This window comes from Triticum aestivum, chromosome 7B (assembly GCF_018294505.1).
Source record: "Triticum aestivum cultivar Chinese Spring chromosome 7B, IWGSC CS RefSeq v2.1, whole genome shotgun sequence".
NCBI lineage: Eukaryota > Viridiplantae > Streptophyta > Magnoliopsida > Poales > Poaceae > Triticum > Triticum aestivum.
In genome coordinates, this window is record NC_057813.1 from 459,024,466 (window position 1) to 459,046,730 (window position 22,265).

At 47.9% G+C, this 22,265-nt stretch overlaps 3 protein-coding genes across 6 annotated transcripts; 2 read left to right on the forward strand and 1 right to left on the reverse strand.

Annotated features, from left to right (window-relative positions):
- The first annotated feature begins 4,558 nt into the window (after positions 1-4,558).
- Positions 4,559-7,928, forward strand: LOC123160839 (uncharacterized). Its single transcript, XM_044578684.1, has 8 exons — positions 4,559-4,982; positions 5,114-5,254; positions 5,420-5,512; positions 5,589-5,715; positions 6,527-6,633; positions 6,719-6,799; positions 7,222-7,307; positions 7,400-7,928. Exons 1-8 carry the CDS (start codon positions 4,590-4,592, stop codon positions 7,617-7,619), a joined length of 1,248 nt encoding a protein of 415 aa, XP_044434619.1. The 5' UTR covers positions 4,559-4,589; the 3' UTR covers positions 7,620-7,928.
- Positions 7,929-13,182: 5,254 nt separating this feature from the next.
- LOC123156098 (putative protein ABIL2) lies at positions 13,183-15,431 on the forward strand. Of its 4 annotated transcripts, none has more exons than XM_044574266.1 (9): positions 13,183-13,532; positions 13,721-13,803; positions 13,920-14,070; positions 14,139-14,238; positions 14,375-14,467; positions 14,571-14,607; positions 14,694-14,803; positions 14,913-15,016; positions 15,106-15,431. In XM_044574266.1, exons 1-9 carry the CDS (start codon positions 13,416-13,418, stop codon positions 15,280-15,282), a joined length of 972 nt encoding a protein of 323 aa, XP_044430201.1. In that variant the 5' UTR covers positions 13,183-13,415; the 3' UTR covers positions 15,283-15,431. The 4 variants fall into 4 exon arrangements, with proteins under 4 accessions (XP_044430201.1, XP_044430202.1, XP_044430199.1 ...); XM_044574267.1 differs by having other exon boundaries at positions 13,184-13,532; positions 14,378-14,467; XM_044574264.1 differs by having other exon boundaries at positions 13,186-13,532; positions 14,559-14,607.
- Positions 15,432-16,317: 886 nt separating this feature from the next.
- Positions 16,318-20,355, reverse strand: LOC123156097 (probable pre-mRNA-splicing factor ATP-dependent RNA helicase DEAH5). Its single transcript, XM_044574263.1, has one exon. It carries the CDS (start codon positions 20,259-20,261, stop codon positions 17,031-17,033), a length of 3,231 nt encoding a protein of 1,076 aa, XP_044430198.1. The 5' UTR covers positions 20,262-20,355; the 3' UTR covers positions 16,318-17,030.
- Between the last annotated feature and the right edge of the window lie 1,910 nt (positions 20,356-22,265).

Here is a 22,265-nt window from a genome sequence, read left to right on the forward strand (position 1 = left end):
TCATGGAGGTTTTCAATGTGTCTAAAGCCACATTGAATTCCTCATGAGAGACCGAGGTTCTCCCTTCGGCCGAAGACGAGATGGGATTCACACCGGAGTGTTCCTCCGCACCGTCGTTGACGTCAACCATACTCTTCGGTCGGCAAAGTCCTTAATAAAGAGACGAGGCTCTGATACCAATTGAAAGGATCAATATGGTTGACTAGAGGGGGGGGGGGTGAATAGGCAACTAACAATTTTTAGACTTTTCTTTAACAATTTAAACCTTGCAATGAAATAGGTTGTCTAGATGTGCAACTACGTGGACAACCTATATGATGCAAAGGCAATGAGCACACAAGCAAGCAATGGATATAGCACAAGTAAGCTTGCAAAAGTAAGGGGATAAGATAACCAAGAGTGGAGCCGGTGGAGACGAGGATGTGTTACCGAAGTTCCTTCCTTTTAAGGGGAAGTACGTCTCCGTTGGAGCGGTGTGGAGGCACAATGCTCCCCAAGAAGCCACTAGGGCCACCGTAATCTCCTCACGCCCTCACACAATGCGACATGCCGTGATTCCACTATTGGAGCCCTTGAAGGCGGCAACTAGACCTTTACAAACAAGATTGGGGCTATCTCCACAACACTTGGAGGCTCCCAATAATCCCGCGAAGCTTCACCACAATGGAGTATGGCTTCGAGGTGACCTCAACCGTCTAGGGTGCTCAACACCCAAGAGTAACAAGATCCGCTAGGGATAAGTGGGGGGAATCAAATATCCTGTGGTGGAAGTGTAGATCGGGCACTTGTCACCCAATCCCGAGCAAATCAACAAGTTTGATTGGCTAGGGAGAGAGATTGAGTGGAAATGGAGCTTGGAGCAACAATGGAGCTTAGAGATGGAAGAGGTAATCAACTAGAGGTAGAAGACACCCCTTATATAGTCGTGGACAAAATCCAACCGTTATCCACATGTTCAGCCCGCGACACACGATACTACCGCTCCAGGGGCGCGGTACTACCGCGAGGTTGTGCGGTACTACCGTGGCTAACCACAGTACTACCGCGACAGTAACACAGGCCGGAACTAGCCTGAAAAGGGGGCAGTACTACCGCTTGCGCGGTACTACCGCACCCACCTGCGGTACTACCGCAAGGCAGGAAGGTCACGGTCTGGGAAGGGCGCGAATGAAATAAATTACATCCGTGCCTACTTCCGCTGAACCGGAGGAGGTACAAAAATCCGACGCGGTACTACCGCCCGCGAGGCGCGGTACTACCGTGCGGGCGTGGATGTAAAAAATTACATCCGCGCCTACTACCGCGACATTGCGGTACTAGGTAGGAGGGCCACGGTACTACGACTCCTAGGGAGCGGTACTACCATGGGCCTCCGCGGTACTACCGCGTTGGACGAGCGGTACTACCGTGGAGGGCGCGGATGTAAAAAATTACATCCGCCCCTACTACCGCACCGGAGCGGCACAAGGCCAGGGAGCCGCGGTACTACCGCTCCAGATGAGCGGTACTACCGTGACACACAGCGGTACTACCACGTGTACTTGCGGTACTACCGCAAGCACAGCAGTAGTCGTCAGATTTCCGCACAACCACGATACCAAAGGGAAGCTCCAAAATGCAGGGAAAGGAGGAACAAGTGTACGTGTTGATTCCACCCAAACCTTTCTGACGTGGACCCCCTCTTAATAGTACGGCTCTCCTACGACTCAAATCCACCAAAGAGAAACGCAGAGCAACACCGACTTCAATAGTCTCCGAGGGGCACCGAATCGTCTCGTGCCTAGATACGAATAACATGAGAAACTCAAGGCACACGATTAGTCCGCAAATGCATTGTCATCAATCACCAAAACACCTGAGGGAAAAATATGCCCTTATAGGTGTCAAAGGAGCTGCCAAGTGATCTCAGTAGTGTCTTGACGACTTCATGCGTGGTGATCTCAGTGGCGCCAAGAGCCTGAAGCTCATTTGTGATGTCAGTGAGGCGATCAAACGTGAGCTGGACATTTTCATTGTCGTTTCTCTTGAAGCGGTTGAAGAGATTGCGAAGAACACTGATTCTCTGGTCTCTTTGGGTTGAGACGCCTTCGTTGACCTTGGATAGCCAGTCCCAGACCAGCTTTGACGTTTTCAGAGCACTCACACGACCATACTGTCCTTTGGTCAGATGACCGCAGATGATGTTCTTTGCAGTGGAGTCCAGTTGAATGAACTTTTTGACATCAGTAGGGGTGACACCTTCACCAGTTTTGGGAACGCCGTTCTTGACGACATACCAGAGGTCGACATCAATGGCTTCAAGATGCATGCATATCTTATTCTTCCGGTAGGGATATTCAGTTCCATCGAACACGGGGCAAGCAGTGGAGACTTTGATTATCCCTACAGTCGACATAGCTAAACTCCAGGTGGTTAAACCGAATCACACAGAACAAGGGAGTACCTTGCTCTGATACCAATTAAAAGTGCTAGTTATCGATTAGAGGGGGGGTGAATAGGCGATTTTTATCAAAGTCTTCAAAACGTGGAAGTTTCGAAGACAAACAATAGAAATGACCTAATTGATATGCAGCGGAAGATAAACTACAACGAGCAAGCCATAGTCAAGTATGCAATAGTGTTAACGTACGAAGACTAATAGCAGCTAGGTAGTAAGAATCAAGATGGAAGATAGTATGAAGCCAATCAACAATAGTAGTCAAACATTGAAGTCAAACAGATAAGACAGATAAGCAATGACTTCACGAAGACAAACTCAAAGTAAAGGAGGGAAGGGATAGAACCAGTCACTTGTTGAAGACACAGGATTTGTTGGACCAGTTCCAGTTGTTGTGACAACTGTACATCTGGTTAGGGAGGCTGAGATTCAACTCAGAAGACCGTATCTTCACCTTATTCCCCTTGAGCTAAGGACACCTAGTCCTCGCCCAATCACTCTGGTAAGTCTTCAAGGTAGACTTCTGAACCTTCACAGACTTCGTTCACCCGGCAATCCACAATGACTCTTGGATGCTCAGAACGCGACGCCTAACCGGCTAGAGGATACACAGTCCTCAAGTGTAATAAGTCTTCAGGTCACACAAACAGAAAGACTTCAGTGATGCCTAACACTCTTTGGCTCTGGGTGTTTCGGTTTTGTCCTCGCAAGGATTTCTCTCTCAAAGGCTTCGAGGTGGATTACTCTCAAAACGACAAAAGCCGTAAACTAACTTTGAGCAACCACCAATTTATGGTGTAGGGGGTGAGCTATTTATAGCCACAAGGCAACCCGACCTAATATGTCCGAAATGACCCTCGGTCACTAAGGAACTGACACGTGTTCCAACGGTCAGATTTCAAACACACACGACAACTTTACTTAGGCTACAAGCAAAGCTGACTCATCCAGCTCCGGATAAGATTTGCTCTCATTGTCTTCGCTCGAAGACATAGGATTTGGGTTGAGCATCACTTCAGTCACTCTGACTTAGTTCACTTGGACCCACTTAACAGTACGGTGGTTCCTATGACTCAACACAGAAGAAAAGGAAACAATGAAACAACTCAGTCTTCGCGCTCCATAGTCTTCACTCAATGTCTTCTCATGTCATAGTCTTCAATGTGAACCTCTTCACACACCACCATTGTCTTCAATGTCTTCATACATTTTAGGGGTCATCTCCGGTAGGTAAAACGAATCAATGAGGGACACTACCTGCGTTATCCTGCAATTCTCACAAACGCATTAGTCCCTCAACCAACTTTGTCGTCAATACTCCAAAACCAACTAGGGGTGGCACTAGATGCACTTACACTTATATTGACTTTATCTTGCTGAATAGCAATAGATTAGCAGGCTCCAACAGGTGTGAGACACCGACATCAATTCAAAAATGGTCTTGATACGTCTCAAACATATCTATAGTTTTTTATTAAATGCTATTATATTGTCACTTTTGTATAATTTATATGCCATTTTACATATGTTGTTCGTCAAACACTTATCCTTGCTGAAAACACAGGGGTCCAAATGTTTTGGCCTCAGACTATTTCTCGGTGATTAAGAAAGTCCAACAATAAAGCTTGGACAAATACCTGGTGTCATTGTCTACGATAGTAAGAGTAGAGCTACAAAGTTTACATCGTGTATTTTTAGACATGTTGTTCGTACGTGTAATGAGGCTGCTCATGTTCTGGCCAAATCGGCAGAAAAAGTTCTGGTTCTAGTTGGTTTAATGAGTGTCTTGATATGATCAAGGCCATTATTTGCAGTGAACAACCTTGAATGAATGTATAGGAGCTGCCCATTTTTTTTATTTAAAAAGGAATAGATCCAAGCAAATCTATTGAAGACCAGCACAGACCGATCGGTTTGATTTATATAATAGCAATAACCGTGTTTTGATATGATGATCATCGGGAAAATCAGATGCGTTGGTATTGGTGTATGGATGGGCAAGATTTGGACTTTGAAGGGCCAAAACTGAGTTTATAATCAGAAAAAGGTGAAAAATCTAAAACGCTGCTGTACCATTTTCGGTGTTCCGAAATTCGGACTGGTGTTCCCCTGCATCGACGAGCAATTAAAAAAAACAAACACAGCAGCGGCAATGCTGGCTCCTCCCGCCTCCACCCGTGCCCTCGCCTTCCACCGCCGTCTCCCGCTCCTCCGCCCCAACCATTCCACCCTCCTTCCCCACTCGCCAGGCCCGCCTCTGCCCCCGCGCCCCTGCCCCGCCCCCCCGCGCCCCTGCCCCGCCCCCCCGCGCGCTCTCATGGCCTTCTCCGCCGAGACAGCCGGCGAAGAGGCGGAGGAGGAGGCTCTCCCCGGGCCCGCCGGCGCCGGAGGAGGCGGCGGCGAGGTGAGCTCGGAGGAGTGGCAGAGATGGGGCACCTCCTCGCCCCTCCCGACCGTGGTGGCCTCCGTCGTCCGCCAGCTGCTCGAGATGGAGTCCGTGGCCGGTGAGAAGATGCGATTTGGCGGCGTCGGCTCCAAGCTGAAGGTGACGCCCTTTTTCTTAACCCCCCTACCGGATCTATTGAGGTCATGGCTGCCTCCGTGCTCGAAATGGCAGGGATTGAATCCACGGGAATGCTAGCGAAATCACGACTCGACTTTTCTCTCAACCTGCAGGGCGATTTCAAGGACGTGGAGGACAGGAAGCACAGGGCCGTCTATGAGACGCTCGCCGACTCCGACCAGAAGCTGCAGTACTACTCCGCCCGGCAGATTGGTTGCCGTCTGCTCGGGAGCAGGGGGTACCTGTGCCAGAAGGTAGCGTACGAGTCCGTAAAAGAATTCAGTGTTATATATATACACAATGCAGCAACCTGTGTTCAATGGTTTACTGAACTGAAGCTTATTTTTGCATACATTTACCTTCCATTCACCATCTTAATTTCAAGAGTTTGCCTGATGTGTTGACCTCCAAAACTGCAGTGTTGGCTACCAATGGAAGATTGTATGTGCTCAAAACTCGCCCCTTGCAATTTGTGGAGGGGGATAAGATTCTGGCTATACATGCATCCAAAGGTCTGTCTAAAGATAGAAAGCTGTATTTGTTGCCATGTCCTTTCTTTGGATTGTGCAAGCATCTCTGTTCTTTCAGGACTTCTTGCGGCAAAACAACACTGGAAAGTTACTCTGGCAAGTCTTTGGCATCCAAGCTGCGTCGTTGTGCCTCTTTGGCATCCAAGAGCATGAAGATATTATGTGGGATGCATTCCAGCGTTCAGGTAATCTCAAACCCACCTTAGATAAACAAACATGTGGATTCTTGCTTGGGACCAGAGCTTGTAGGCCTTAACCATGTCTGTTCTGATAGGTTCACTCGCTATGTTTACTTCGATTTACTTTATTTGCGTAGTATGGACTGTTTGGTATGGATCCGAGATCAGGCGCTTCTGCCTGCTAGCAGGGCTCTCCTCCTTTGCTCTGGAGGGAGGCTCTATGGTCTATTTGAAATGACGGGAAGAGACTAGAAATCTTGCTTGTTCTTTGTTTAGTTGATGCTCCATCCTTACATATATGGATGCTACAGTAATCAGTGCAAACAGTAGCCGCTCTACCTCTTGCTGTTTTTTATCCCACATCCTTAACAGCTTGAAATTGAGCAAATGACATCCAAGGCTACCTTTTGTTTTGTGACTCAATTAGTGGATTGTTTGTACCGAATTCTGTGTGTTGTTTCTGTTCCTTTTCTGTTTCCATTAGTTTTTTTTAATTACTGTGAGTGAGTCTACCGATGCACTGGATTTCAGCTAATCTGTATAGCTATTGAACTGAATCCTTTGTTCCAGTTGCATTGATTGATCACGGCAGAACTTCAGAAGTTGATGTTTCACACAAAAAATGCATATTGCAAGTATCAATGCTTGGATCATTTTACTAGGAATGAAATTTTCTGTGGATCCCATTTAATTACTCTTTAGGGGAAATATCCTGTTTGATTGCTTCAGTAATTAATTTTGTAACCATATGGATGTGTATGATTATCCATGTTCTTCACATTTAAATACTGTATTTCCTTTCTGGTTTGCCCTCCAGGAAAGGCGAAGGTCTCATTTCTCTACCCAAACAAGAGTGCAACCCCCAAGTCTGTCAATGATCTTAAATTTGATGATTTTACCATGAATGCTGGCCTTCAGGAGGGAGTGTGTATTTCTTGTCTTTAAGCGTGTATTCTGTGGCTGTTGGTATGTATTAGTAGATGGTAACGAGTTAACTTCTGCAATATAGGGAGTGCAACATGAACCTCTTAACTTAGTTTTGCTTGATGGTACCTGGAGTAATTCTGCTGCATTATACAGAAGGCTGAAGGTATGATTCTGTGCATTCCTCATTTAGCATACTGCACTCCTATTAGTTTGTGTCCAGTTCCTCCTGAAAAATCTTTGTTCCCATATTGATGTAATATTGGTTTGCATAAAACAAACTAGTTTGGCCGTTCAGATAAGCTTCATCTTTTTCCTTCTTCCATGTGATTGTCTACTCCCATTAGACAAGCAAGGGGAAACCACAATTTGTTGTCATTTGGGGTGCAGAGGAGAGCAGATTCTGCCTGGATCCTGTAATTTTGGAAACTTAATTCATTTGGTTGAACTGTAGAGGGTTAGAGGGTGCCCCAGGGGTCACCAGTTCACACCTCTAGGTTAAAGTCACAGTGTTAAGCAGGAGTGTATAATAAAGCATGTTAAAATTGACAAGCAGCTAAGTGGGTCCTAATAATCTGATGTTTATAGGAGAGATGGGCTGCAATATGGGGGGAGGAAGATATACCTTGTATCTCACTGTCTATGCTGAGCGCCTCGGTGATGCATAAACTGCGGTGAGCTAAAAACTAAACTTTTTTGTGTCTTTATCGGTGGTTTTCTTCGCGTCTCTTACTCTTACTTTTGCTGATATATTTCCGTAAAACAGACCTCAGCCGGCATGGGATCGTACCTGCACTGCAGCAGCCGCAGCCGGCCTCCTCTCAGAACTGCACATGCGGCCTGAGCTCAGCGCGTTTAAACTGGAAGAGCAAGCCGAGGCAGTAGAGTGCTCGCTGGATATCTTGCTAGACGCTCTCACCGTGCGACGGGTTCGCCTGGGTCGATCAATTACTCGAAAGCAGAGACATAGAAGAGACTGCATATAGTGAAAGATGCCAGCAGTTTCGGCAGAGATCATGATATTTCCTTGGAAGGCTTATTTGATCTTTTTTGCAGAACCAGAGGAGAATTGCTCATATAAGTCCTTTAGGTCACTAACTCATCACTCTGCGCTGCGGTGTTCATTTTGTTAGCGTTGATGCTACGGCTTACCTTCAAGAGCACAATTTTGGTAACAAACTGGTGTGGAAACTAAACGCGTAAGTTACATGGTGTAAGGCTTTGTAGCTGCGATATTAGAAACAGACTGAAATGAAAAAGAAAAATCTGGAGATATATCTGATTCATGTTAATTATTTCCTCGTCCAGAGTGTTTCTTTCTTAAACCTGATAATGCACAGGTACTTGTGACTCCTTTTTATGCTGGTCCTGTGTGCATGTGATGAATAGCAAAGTTATATTTCTGACAAGCTAATCAATCAACAGGAAGTTGGTGCTGTGTAGTTCTAGGAATTGTTCCATATCCCTACAACATCTATTGTGAAATCTCCTGTATTCCGAATCAGAATCGGAGGTGGTATGTCACTCGCTCTTGAACCCTGAACTTGATCGCATTGTTCACCAAACCTTGAGGCCTTGTTCGGTTGAGGTGGATTTTGAAGGGGAATGACAGGGATTGAGGGGGATTATGTGATAGCCTGGATTATTAGGGATGATAGACTACTCATATCAATAAGGAATTCCTTCTTTTTCGGGAGCTCATCGGACAGAACTCGGAAGTTAAGCGTGCTCAGCTTGGAGTAGTTTTAGGATGGGTGACCGACCAGAAAGTTGCTTCCGGGTGCGCACGAGTGAGGACAAAGTGCGTAGGGGCCAGTCTAGATTCTGCCAGGAGTAACGATCACCGGCGGATGTGTCCGGGACGTTACAGATTAAACCCTCTACAAGCCAAAATCACCTCCAATCCTCTTCAATCCCCTTGGGAGGAGGATTACCCGAATAAGGCCTGAGGGGAATAGGTGACAGAGACAAGTGCAAACTTGCAATCTCGCGGCATACTTTGCAACTGTTGGTCACGGGACCTGAATTTTTGACACCACCCTTATCCTCAATTCACATTCAGTTCCATATCCTCTAGTCTCATAAGGCTGACATTTTTTTTCGAGAAATTTCCCACCTATTTATCTTCAATCATGATAGTACAAAAGAACAACAAAGATAATAAGAATTACAACCATATCTGTGGACCACCTAGCGACGACTACAAGCACTGAAGCGAGCCGAAAGCGTGCCGGCTTCATCACCCCTCACTCATCGGAACCCGACAAACCTTGTTGTAATAGACAGTCAGAAAATCGTCGTGCTAAGGTCCCATAGAACCAGCGCACCAGAGTAGCAACCATCGTTGATGAAGAAAGTCATAGATCAGAAAGATCAAACATGTAAACACCCAAACGAAGACGAACAAAGACCGGATCCAAACAGATCTATCAAAGACCAGCACCGACCGAATCCCACAAGATCCGACGTAGACAAACCTCCACACGCCCTCCGACAATGCTAGACGCACCATCAGGACGGGGATAGAACGTGGGGGACATTATTTCTACTAATGGACATCACCGCTACCACACTACCCCACGGACCAGCGGCGGCGCCGACAGGAAGAGAAGAGCTTTTCTTGTGGATGAGAAAAGAGATGCCTCATTGGTGGCACAGGGCTGACATTAAAGTACTACGTGCCAAAATAAGTGTTGTTCATTTAGTACATAGTTGAGGGAGTACGCAGTTTGGCAGCAGTGTGTTAGCATGTAGTATTACTGAGATCGTTAATTTGGCGAAAACATTCTCAACTCTCATCATCACTCAATTCCCTCAAAATCCTTCTCCATCCTCATCTGTCTTCATTCTTGTGTTCTGGGGCGTATGTTTCCCCTGAACCATGTCATTTTATTAGTTCTGGTAGACTTGGCTAGGGTTGACATGCAGTCTCCCCTCGCGTGCTGTAATAAGTGATACTGTGTTTGGTTTGGTTTCGTTGAAATGGATCCGGGGCAGGAGCCCTTTTCTTCTAAAAACAACACAAGAGCAACTCAAACAAAAAAACACGAGCAACTGAAACATAGACAATTTTTATTTGCGTCTTGGCTGACATTCCCTCACTACAACACAAGTAGAAGCACTACAATTTCCATACAACCTATCCATAGGGAGTATTTATCCAGCACCACGTATGCCTGCTGATCCGGCGCGATGTGCGCCAGTTTCTGATGAATCAGCGGCACACATGCAGGCTCCAGATTCCCGAGCCGTTGCCCCAGCCCAGGCAGTGTAAAAGCAATAAGGTCAACTTCACCGCTTGACCCCAAACGGACGTTCGTTTTGTCCGGATTCTGTCTGTTTGGGTAGGGCAATGGGGTCATGTCCGGACAGTTTCCGGGATGCGGTGGCCGTGCGCCCAGTGCGCGGCCGCATCCCGGCCGCATCTTGTCTGTGTGCATATTTCTTTGCTAGTCCTTAAACTTTTTTTATCATTCATTTTTGGTACATGACAATACATCATTACATTTTGACTAGTAAAGTAAGGCCAAAGAAAACAAGAACCACAAGAATACATTTGAGAAGATACCCAACTTCCATAACCGCTCCCTTGAGTTGGGTTAGGGCCTTCTCGATGCACTCATTGTTGATCTGTGGAGGAGGCTCGACTTTGCACCCTCCTTTCTCCTTCAAGCCAGAAGTCGACGTTGCTTCCTCACACGTAGTATCGCGCCTTGTTGCTTCTTCGCACGTAGTATCGTGCCTAGCCTCTAATCTAGCAACAAGTGCACTTGTCTCATCTAAAGCCTCTAGGCCAGCTAAAAGTGCACGAACATGTACTACATTTCGCTCTATCAATATATCGATGTACTCTTCTTTCCAATATCAAAACTTGCATCCATTCTACACAATAAAACTTAAAGTTAGCACCACTAGTCTAATCCAAGAGCACAAACCAAAGCTAAAAAGAGCACACACCCCATCGTTTAAGCACTTGATGAACACCCATCCGAGATGCTCCAGCGTTGTAGACACACGGTGCACGATCACCCTTGGGCAGTGGTCGCACTTGATGAGGGGCAACGGTGCGCCGACGAGCTTTTGGGCAAGCACCGAGCCCGGCCGGCCACCATTCGCGTATCTGTCGACGGACCACCGACAGTGCAGATCCGAGCGGCTAGAGGACGAGCCACTGCCTGCATGTGGCCTTGTGGCTCTGCCAGGGCCTTCCGGCGAGGTGCCCGGCCAGTCCATGGCGCGGCCCGGCCTCCCACAGCCGGGAGAGCTCAAGACCGACCGGATCCGCCCCAAATCCGGTCGGCGGGTGCGCAAACCAGGTGGCCGTGCTTGGGTAGCTTGGCGGCGACGAGGGGAAGGGGCTGGGCGAGCGTGCGTCCGAGTTGCACGGCTGCAATGGCAGCGGGCGGCGGCGGCGGCGAGGGAAAGAGTGGAGAAGAGTGGAGTGAGATGTGGCCGGAGGGAGGGAGGGGGGTGGATAGAAAAAGGCCCGTCCTGTACCACCAACGGGCGGGCCAGGGGAGGACACGCGCAGACGGCCGGCGCGTCCGCATGGTGTCCGTTTCACCCCAAAAGCGGCGCAAACTTGGACCGCGGATGGGTCGAAAGCGGGCACAAAACGGACAAAAGTCCGTTTGCTCCCCCGCGCTGGGCCGCTCCGTTTGTCTGTTTACCCCAAACGGACGGGTCCGGACAGGATGGGGTCGCGCGGTGGAGTTGGCCTAACCAGACACAACTGCCATGAAACAATATACTAGTTGCATCCATGGGCGATAGACACAGAGGACAGAGCACTTTTGACTTTGCTTAATCAAGGCGAAAGCCAATCATGTCCCAGACAGAGGAAATACCACTAGTTAATCCCCCAAGGTTCTTGCTTGGAGTTGAGCCTATATGGTACTGTACTACGGGAAAGCAAAGCACTTCTTCTGGATCCTGTGGGTGCATGCCCAGCCCTGCACACATTTAGTGAAGGAGGTACCTTCCCCAGCCCTGCACACATTTAGTGAAGGATTGATATCAGTAAGCTGGGGTTGTTGTTGAGAAGAGCATCTTTAGAGTTTGTGATTATGATGAGACCAGCAGTATGGTCATGAGGAGGGCGGGCCCATATGCGTGGAGGCAGAAATGATGAACACTACATGGAAAGAAAAGAAAGCAACCGAGTGTCCGGAACCAAATCTCATCCTGACTTCTCTCTTTTCTTTTGATTTGAGCCTTTTGGTTACCTGGATGGATGCACACTGTGTGCCAAAAGCATCTTCACCAACTGACCAGATGTGGTTAACTCAGTGCCTAGCCCTACCGACTTCACTTCACTTCACTCTGCAGTGCTTTGCCTGTCAGTCACCTGCTCCTTGATCTACATGGAAATGGATTACCACCATAGCCGCGGGGTACATGTAGTAGACTAGCTGATAATATAACTAGTTAAGTACGCAGTCCTACATATGCAGTCAACATCCAGTAGAGTGACTGGAGCAGTTGTTATCTTATCACAGATTCACAGGTCTCCTGTTGCCTTAATTGCCTAGAAAAGAGGGTAGGTCTCCTGTTGCCTTGCCTTGCCTTGCATGGCATTATTATAAGGCCTCGTTCGGTATGCAGGTTAGTAAAACAAAGGAATATAAAACCACACAGGAATAGCGTTGGCTCTACAGTTCAATCCGGCGGGTCCCCAAAACAGGGAAATAAGAAAAGAATCGCTGTTCGGAACGTAGGAAAACTAAGGCCCCGTTCGATACACAGATAAGAAAAACAAAGGGATGTAAAAAAGTATAGGAATGCGGTTGGCTGTACAGTACATTCCTGCAGTTCGCAAAATAGAAGAATAAAGGGTGTTCGGTTCACAGGAAATTGTCTAGAGGTATGAGCAAAGGAGCCGTACTACTGATGCAACAGTATTGAGTATTTTATTCAGGCACCAAGTGTTCTAACCGCTGCATGCTGGTATTGCTTCTCTCCCACCCATGCGAAAGGAATATTTTATTTGGCTTGCGAGTTGGCTTGCCTCGGGCCTCAGCCCAAAAATTGGTTCAGACCAGATGTTTAGATTCCTGTAAAATGACCACTGTTTACGAACTTTTCCATAGGAACGCTGTAGCTGATTCCCTTGATCCGAACGCCAGTGAAGGAACTGAAAACTATGGAATGAACATTCCTTTGGAAAGTCTACAAATCCTTTGAAGCGAACAGGCCCTAAGAGGAGAAATCTACACAGGATAGCCCCAGCCAACGTTTTTTATATGTGAAAAAGTACAGCTCAGTGCGTGCAGCTTGCACAAATCATCTGTTCTGCCAGGATGTGGGTCCCATGTAGATGGTTGAAGCAGGCTTTTCCTTCCCCGTGCCTCGGGCCTGTGCAAAAACAAGAGCTCAGGGCAGATGTTATTTTTCCTTTAAAAACTATGGGTGGATGAGACTTACCGGAGGATGGCCCGGCAGCTATTCCTACGTTCCGAACGCTGCCAAGGAAAAGGTTCCTACGGAAACAGTGTTCCTCTGAAATTCCTGCGCATTTCCCATGAACCGAACGGAGCCTAAGCTGTTTCTGCCGTTGCCGGGCCATCACCACAGCCACTCTTCCAGCACTAGTTAAACAAATACCTGTCGTGCTAATGACTAACCCCCGCGGCCTTCTTCCTCCCGGCTCCATGAATTCATCGCCATGAGTGCTTCTCCACTTCTGCACCACCATCGCCATAACATCCTATACTCCCCCCATCCAGCTTCCTGATCAAACGAGACTTGAGAGAGGCAAAGGAACAGAGGGTTGGTTAGCCAGAATGGTGGAAGCAGTGGGGCCTTTCCGGAGCAGAGGCGCCGCCGCCGACCCAGGGATGCGCGGCGCTCCGGAGGAGGTGCAGATGGGGGAGACATTCATCTTCTCTGAAACCATCAAGGTCAGTTTTTATTATCAATCAAATTATGCTCGTGTTTCTCTCTCTCTCTCTTCCCCTACAATGATGCATCTTCCCTCCCACCTTTAGAACCAACTCGACGCCCAAATGCTTAAAAATAGCACCAAATTAGGCATTTGGAACAGATGTAGCTTGGGCATTTTCATATCAACGGCAACCTCTCTATGCAGGATCTCAAGACTCTGCGGTTGCAACTATATTCTGCAGCGGAGTATTTCGAACTAGCCTACACACAGGAAGATGTAAAGCAGGCGTATGTCATATACCCATTGCTTCATCCTGTATGCTGCACAAGATCATGTAGCTAATCAGCAGAAATCTTCCTCCCGTTCGCTCATTTTTTGTTTATGTGTATGCATATGGACACAGGGTGGTGAGTAACCTTAAGGAGTACGCTGTGAAGGCCCTCGTCAACACTGTAGACCACCTAGGGTCCATATCCTTCAAAGTCTCCAGCCTTGTAGGTCAAAGGTTCGACGAGGTGGCCGAAGCCAATCTGCGGGTCTCCTGCATCCAGCAGGTTTTAGTTAGTTTCAGCATTAATCTCCTTGTAATATTGCTTCGGATTAACGAAGTGGCTGGTTTCAGAGAACTCAAATGAGCCAAGCATGCATGAACAGAGAAGGCCTGACGCAGCAATCTTTGGTGATCACCGCGCCAAAGTATCATAAGAGGTACATCTTACCAGGTACGTAGGCATAAGATATCTTCATGCCTTTCCTGTGACTCTGTTTTCTAGCTTGTCGGCACATTCAAGATGCAAGACAAGCGAGTAAGAGTCAACCTGGGGGAGACATCTTGATCCCTTGCACACGTGATTTCAGCAGGAAATGATTCAATTCCCGATGCTGTGCCCAACTTCAGCGAGATGAATAAGGTCAAGAACAGGACTACGCAGATGCATCCGGCCTTCAGTAGTAAGGATCTGCAATCCATGAAAAATGGCCGACATGTATTGGATATATATCTTAAACTCGATTTTGACCTGAAATGCCTACATGTTGGCAGCAACATCCGCAGCTCAAACAAAAAGCAAAGACAAGCAAACTTCATTCCGGTCAGTTTCACTTTGCAAACCACAAAAGTCAGCTTGGGTTTCTTACTTTGCCGCTGAGTCGCCAAACTGAAAGTTACCATTTGCAGCAAGATCCGGTCGATTGCCCGTGCACCTTCCCAGCGTGCACGTTCATCCTCTCCAGCGCAGCATACACGCTTCGTGCCACCTTCTGATACTGCAATACCCACCAAAAGAGGTATAGTAGTAATAAGTCCAATCAACAACTGATGGAGGTACGACAGTAAAATTTCTCGATTAATTAAATATACTAATGTTCTGTGGCCAATTTTGTTTCTGTGAAACAGATAAAAGATCGGATTCACCAATTTCTTCGACAACTCCACTCACAAGGTCTGGGTCACTCTCAAAGAAGCCATCCTTGCTCAAGACATCAAGTGTCAGGGTCCAGGTAAATCAAGCTGGCTTGTGAACACAAGATTACCAGGGATGATATGCCTTACAGCACTGACACAATATTTCATGTTGCTGAAAATGCAGACAACTTCAGATCCCAAGAGATTGGCACCGCTGCGGTCATATGCTGATAGATACAAAGATGATCCCAAGGAAAACGAGCAGACTCCGAAGAAGAGCAAGAAGTTCCTCAAGTCGCTGCTCAGTAGGCGCAAGTCTAGGAAAGAAGAACCAATGCCCTGCTACTTCGATGACTACTGACTCCTGACACCAGATGGCACCATCCAGTTTCTGAATACTTCTGCTTCAGTCTTTCCATTGATATAAAGATCATCACTGTATAGCAACATAATTACAGGTCGTCAATGTTAATAATATAAGCGCAAGACGGGAGTTCCAGGAAGATGTCCCCATTCCCCTTATCCGGTTTCCCCACTTTTTGTTGTGTGCCATGCATCATGATTTGGCTGTTTTGGTCACTCTCCCGATAATCTCAGCAGTCAGCAGTATACAGAAACTTGGAATATGTTGTACTGAGCAGCAATCAGGAAGTAGCGCTTCAGCAATCTGATCTTAGTGGTCAAGTAGTGTTCAAGTATTTTGTCATCACTTTGGTGTATGTACCACGGAGTATAATGCTGCCAACACACAGCAGCTCTCCTCTGCAGTAAATTACTTCGCCTGAAAACAGTAGCCACACGAAGGACAGTACAATTCTGGTTGCATAAGTCCATGAAATGTTCTTCTTTATCTTCTATGTGAATCTATGATACACAAGACGCACAGCCAGAGAGAGAATGCCAATCGAACAACATGTTGTGCCAAATCTGATTGGACAGTAGCTAGAACATGCTATGGGCTACATTAGGAGGAAGTCTTGAGTTGTTTCTAGTTTCGTATACAAGTTTGCAATTTGGACTTGTTTTTCGCGTAGACTTGGTATGACTTGTTGATAAAAGGTTAAAATTCCTTGATTTGTTTTAGTCAAGAAGCCTGAACTTCTGATTAGCTGTATTAAATTGAACACAGCATAAAAGGTTCCAAAAAAAAAAAACAGCATACAAGGTTCAGGACTAGCATTCCAGATAGTGATCTGAAGAGCATAAATGATACAGTCAAAAGGCATTTCCTAGGTTATCCAATACTCCCTCCGAGTCAAAAAACGTCTTACATGATGAGACGGAGGGAGTAGCTTGCAAGAATACGCTTGCAGCACTGGAGCTTCACCAGTAAATTGATGAAAGACTGAGTTCAGCAACAACAATTCATTTTATGTTCAAGGGACTTTGGAACCAGTTATCTCTATCATATACTAGCTTTAGAATCAACAGCCCTAGCAACTAACAATTCATATGTCTGGCATCGGATCATCATCTAACAAAAAGGACAACACTATGGAAAAAAGGACAATTGCAATGTCTAGTAATGTGGATCAGGAAGGTGGTAGCACTTGAGCTCAAATTCTTCAACATAATGCTCACAGAGCCATCTGATTATAAAAGCACATAACAAGAATATCTTTATCATCGCTAACCTCTCTGACCAAGTGCATCTTATCGACTACCAATTGCAATACTACTCCTTTATAGACCCTAAAGACACCAAGGAAGGCCAATGACCATGGTTTGGCGAGTAATTCTGGGGTTTGCTCGGTTCAATACTGGTACACCAAACTGGTCTCAAGACTTGCCTGCCAAACGAGGCCTAAACCAAGTGCGAATCATAGCAATTCAAAGTGTTCCACTCAGCAGTTATACACGATTAAGGAAAATAAAGCTTCGTGATGGGAATAACTTATCTGCATTCGTACACCAAACTAGCCTCACAAGACTTCCAACTTCAAGCCAAAAACCAAAACAAAGAAGAAAAGCTACATAGATGTGCCACTATTCACTATACTGCTAGTATCATACTGAGAGCTTACTGTGTATTTACACTTCAATAACTACTCAAACTTACAGCAAGGAGAAAGGTGCCAAGAAAGAAGCAAATTTATGTACCGACAAAAATCACCCACGGCGCTTGCTGAGGCGCCACGAGTTGGGCTCGTTGTATCTGTCGTACAGAGGCTCGATCCTCTCCTGGCGCTTCCGCTTGCTCATCTTTGCCGAGTCCACGGATCTGTAGAACCTTGGTGCCAGCTCGACGAGCCACGCTGGGTTGATGGCTGTCACCTCCCTCATGTACTCTTTTGTGGTCATGACAATCTCATTGTAAATCACCCACTCTGGCTGCTGATGAAAGAGGGCGCTGCTTGGGTGGATATACACCTGCTGATGATCAGCAAGTGTCCTGTATCCTCCCTGGGGATCCTTCTTGGCAGAGTTGAAGAAGAAACCTGCGGCAATGGCTCTCCTTACCTTGGTGAGATCGTTGCCGGCAGAGACAACGTCAAGCCGATACCTGTCCATGATCTCCAGGAGTTGCTTCCTCACATCCTGTGCCCTCCTTAGTGATGTTATCTGGAGAAAATTCTCGAAGCACCATGGCCCTGAAAACTGCTTTGCCTTCCACGCCTGATACACAGTGAGTAATGTGATGTGATCCCCTTCTGGCTGGAAAAAGTTGCCCCTCTTCCGATCTGCCTGATCTTGTTTTTCCCTTGGCCGGTAGAATATATTGCCAGTTTGGATCATTGCAATGATAGTCACTATTTCATCACTGCATCCGAGGTCCACACTGGCAAGGAGCATTTTTGAAAGTGGTGGTTCTTGTGGAAACTCAGCCATCTTTCTCCCCAGCTTGGTAAGTAGGCCTTCTTCATCCAAGGCACCAAGGCTGTATAGCTGTTCCATAGCAGAGATAAGTGCTTGAGGTGCTGGAGGGTCCATGAAGTCGAATGACACTAGTTCATTTATCCCCATTGCCTTCATATTAAGAACCGTCCACCCCAGGTTAATCCTCTGAATTTCTGGAATAGTCGTGGCGGGCATTTCATTACGATAGGCGCTCTCAGTGTACAGACGGTAACACTTGCCTGGGCCCGTACGCCCAGCACGTCCTGCTCTTTGTTTAGCTGATGCCTGTGAGATCGGAGTGATAACCAGTGAATCCAGTCCTCGTTTCGGGTTATACACATTGAGTTTTGCAAAGCCTGGATCAACAACATAGTATATCCCATCTATCGTAATAGATGCTTCGGCTATGTTGGTGGCCACAATCACCTTCCTCTTCCCAAGAGGAGCAGGTTCAAAAATCTTTGACTGCATTTCAGTTGGAAGAGCACTGTAAACTGGATTGACTAGCAACTCTGGTACATCGTTACCCAGCACCTTCATCCTCTCATGAAGAGAGTTACAGGCCTGATCAATCTCTTCCTGGCCTGTCAAGAACAAGAGGATATCACCTTCGGGTTGACTCAGATGGATCTGCAATACTGTGATCAATGCAGCATCCATGTAATCGCTCTGTGGCTCCTTTGCATATAGTATCTCCACGGGAAACGTTCTCCCTGGAATCGTGAAAATGTTGCAATTAAAAAAATATCTAGAGAATTTCTCTGCATCAAGAGTGGCGGAAGTGACAATTAACTTGAGATCAGTTCTCCGCCTAATGAGCTGCTTCAGCAAGCCAAAGAGAATGTCTGTATAGATGGTCCTCTCATGTGCCTCATCAAGCATGACCACAGAATAACAAGAGAGGTTCTTGTCTACCATAATCTCCCGTAGGAGCATGCCGTCTGTCATGTACTTAATGACCGTATCAGGTCCAGTTCGATCGTCAAAGCGTATAGAATAACCAACTTCCTCTCCCAATGGGCAACCAAACTCCTCTGCTACCCGCTTTGCAACAGACTGCGCAGCAACCCTGCGAGGCTGCGTACACGCAATTTTTCCAGCTTCAGTATAGCCTGCCTCAGCAAGGTACTGAGTAACCTGCGTAGTTTTCCCTGACCCTGTCTCCCCGATAACAACCAAAACTTGATGGTGATGTAGAGCTTTCACAAGCTCATTCTTCAGACGGTAAATGGGAAGCTGCTGCCTCTGATCCTGTATCGGAAGGCTCGACCTCTTCCCAAATGTTCCGGTTTTCCCATAAGCCCGTTTCTTCCACTCCGGCATGCTCTGTGCTGATAAGCCGGCACCCCTCAGTTCCTGTGCGAGGCACCGCCCACCTGCATCAGGTAAAGGATCCTCCCACGGCCGATTCAGATCCTTGGGGATGGAATCAAGCAATGCTCTCTGCTCCTGACTACGAATATCACGCCGTTCCTTGAAAAGCGCAGTCTGCAGTGCCGCCGCTCGGCTCAGTGACCCCTCAGGGTTCTTGGAAATCCTCACCGGGGACAAGTCAATCGAGGACCGGCCGTGTCCAGATAAGAACGGCGGCTCATCTTCGTTAAGCTCAATCTCGAGCTCCTCCTCTACTTCTTCTGCTTCTTCCTGGTAATGTATCCCCCCATCATCATCATCGATCGCAGGGCAGTCTCTCACATTCAGTGCCCCCGAAGCAATCAGCTGTTTCAGCTCCCATCTCTCCGGGGAGCTCATTCGCCTGACCGGCCTTCGTGGTGCAGGCCGAGCACCGTCCTCCTCAATCACAATTCCAGACAGCCCAATCCTCTTCCCAGAGGTTCCGGCAGGACCAGCAGATCGATTCGCCCTCCGAACAGCATCCTGACCATCACGCCGTGGTGGCGGGAGCGCCCTTCCAGTTTCCTGATCGATGTCCACCATCGACAATTCCAGATTGCCCCACTGCACGGATACGACCTTGACAAACACCTCCTGGCCGCGCTTCACGGCGGCGGGCATCCGGGAGGTGTGGACGAGCCCCTCGCGGCCGCGCGCCCCGTCGAGGCGGACGAAGCACCCGGCGTCCACCACCCGGATGACCGTCCCGTGGCACACCTGGTGAAGCTCCGGACCGCCAGCCCCATCCTCCCCCTCGTCCTCCTCCTCCTCATCGCCATCGGCGGTGGGTTTTCGGGGGGCGGGGGCGGGAGCGGCGGTGGGGTTTCGGGGGGCGGGGGCGGGAGCGGCGTCGGGGATGGCGCGGATGACGGTGTGGAGGGTGCGGGCGAGGTAGTCCGGCACGACGAACTCGTGGTCCTTGAGCTTGGCGTCGAACTCGGCGACGGAGGGGGAGGCGCGGCCGAGGTGGACGATGAACTCGGCGACGTTGCGTTGGACGTCGCCGAGGTGGGCCTCCAGCTCCGAGGAGACCTTGGAGACGAGGGATAGATAGGTGAGCCTTCGGATCCCTTCGCTCGCCGCGTCGGCCGGGCTCGCCTTCGTCATGGGTGCGCGGGCGCCGGCGGTGGGAGTTCGCGCCGCGGCGAGAGAACGAAGATTCGTCAGAGTCGGCGTGGATGCGTTGTTGCTCGAGTATAATGTACATTTATTAGGGCCCAAATCATACACGGCTCGGAGGCGAAGTCGGTTTCTCAAGTCAAGGCGGTTTCGTGTCGAGTTCTTTTTCTTTTTTAATGAAGGCACATTTTATTCATCGAAAATACCAGAGTCTGTGGGGATACAGATTTGGTCGTGGGGTTGAATCATTGCATATAGGCATGGCCTTTTAAACATAAAAATTACATGTAAAATTTGCTGCCCTGGTTCTAATTCCAGAGATAACTGTCATATGTGCAACTCCACCGCGCCGGCCCATTTTGTCCACACGTGTCCGTTTGGGTCATCGCGGACAGAAAAGTAGGCCCAATGCGCCGACACAAACGGGGCGTGCGTCCGCTTTTCGTTCGCATGTCGACCCATTTCCGCCCCAAGTTTGAGTCTCATTTGCGTCGGCGCAGACAAGAAACGGACGCGCGCGATGCGCACCTACTCCTCCCCCTGGCCCGTCAGTCGGTGCCACAACGACCACCATTTTCCTCCACTTTCCCAAAACCCTCCCGCCCGCTCACACTCCCGGCCATGGACGACGCACCGACCCTCGATGTCGCCGCCGCCTCGCCTGGTCCAGCCTCACCTCTGTCGCCTCCGCCAAAGGAAAGCAGCGCGCCCCCCGCAAAGACCGCGGCGCCGCCCAAGAAGAAGAAGCCGATGGCCGAGGAGCGGGTCGTGCAGTCGGCCAAGAGGAAGGGTCGGACACACACACATGACGCAAGGGACGAAGCGGCAGCCGTCGCCGCCCTCACTGCCGCCGCACAGCAGGAGGAAACCAATGCCCAGGTCATCGTGGCAACGGGGGAGGCCCGGATTGACCTAGGGTTAAACCTTGGCCAGCACGGGCTCGTCAGCGCCGTCCTGGTCGTGGAGGCGGAGATGAAGGAAATATGCCCTAGAGGCAATAATAAAGTTGTTATTTATATTTCCTTATATCATGATAAATGTTTATTATTCATGCTAGAATTGTATTAACCGGAAACTTAGTACATGTGTGAAGACATAGACAAAACATAGTGTCCCTAGTATGCCTCTACTTGACTAGCTTGTTAATCAAAGATGGTTATGTTTCATAACCATAGACATGTGTTGTCATTTGATGAACGGGATCACATCATTAGGAGAATGATGTGATGGACAAGACCCATCCGTTAGCTTAGCATTGTGATCATTACAGTTTCATTGCTACTGTTTTTTTCATGACTTATACAAGTTCCTCAGACTATGAGATTATGCAACTCCCGAATATCGGAGGAACACTTTGTGTGCTACTAGACGTCACAACGTAAAATGGTGATTATAAAGGTGCTCTACAGGTGTCTCTGAAGGTGTTTGTTGGGTTGGCATAGATCGAGATTAGGATTTGTCACTCCGTGTTTCGGAGAGGTATCTCTAGGCCCTCTCGGTAATACTCATCAATATAAGCCTTGCAAGCATTGTGACTAATGAATTAGTTGCGGGATGAAGTATTACAAAACGAGTAAATAGACTTGACGGTAACGAGATTGAACTAGGTATGATAATACCGATGATCAAATCTTGGGCAAGTAACATACCGATGATAAAGGGAACAACATATGTTGTTATGCGGTTTGACCGATAAAGATCTTCGTAGAATATGTAGGAACCAATATGAGCATCCAGGTTCCGCTATTGGTTATTGACAGGAGATGAGTCTTGGTCATGTCTACATAGTTCTCGAACCCGTAGGGTCCGCACGCTTAACGTTTGATGATGATTGGTATTATGACTTTATGTGATTTGATGTACCGAAGGTTGTTCGGAGTCTCGGATGAGATCACGGACATGACGAGGAGTCTCGAAATGGTCGATACATAAAGATTGATATATTGGACTATGTTGTTCGGACACCGGAAGTGTTCCGGATAATTTCGGATA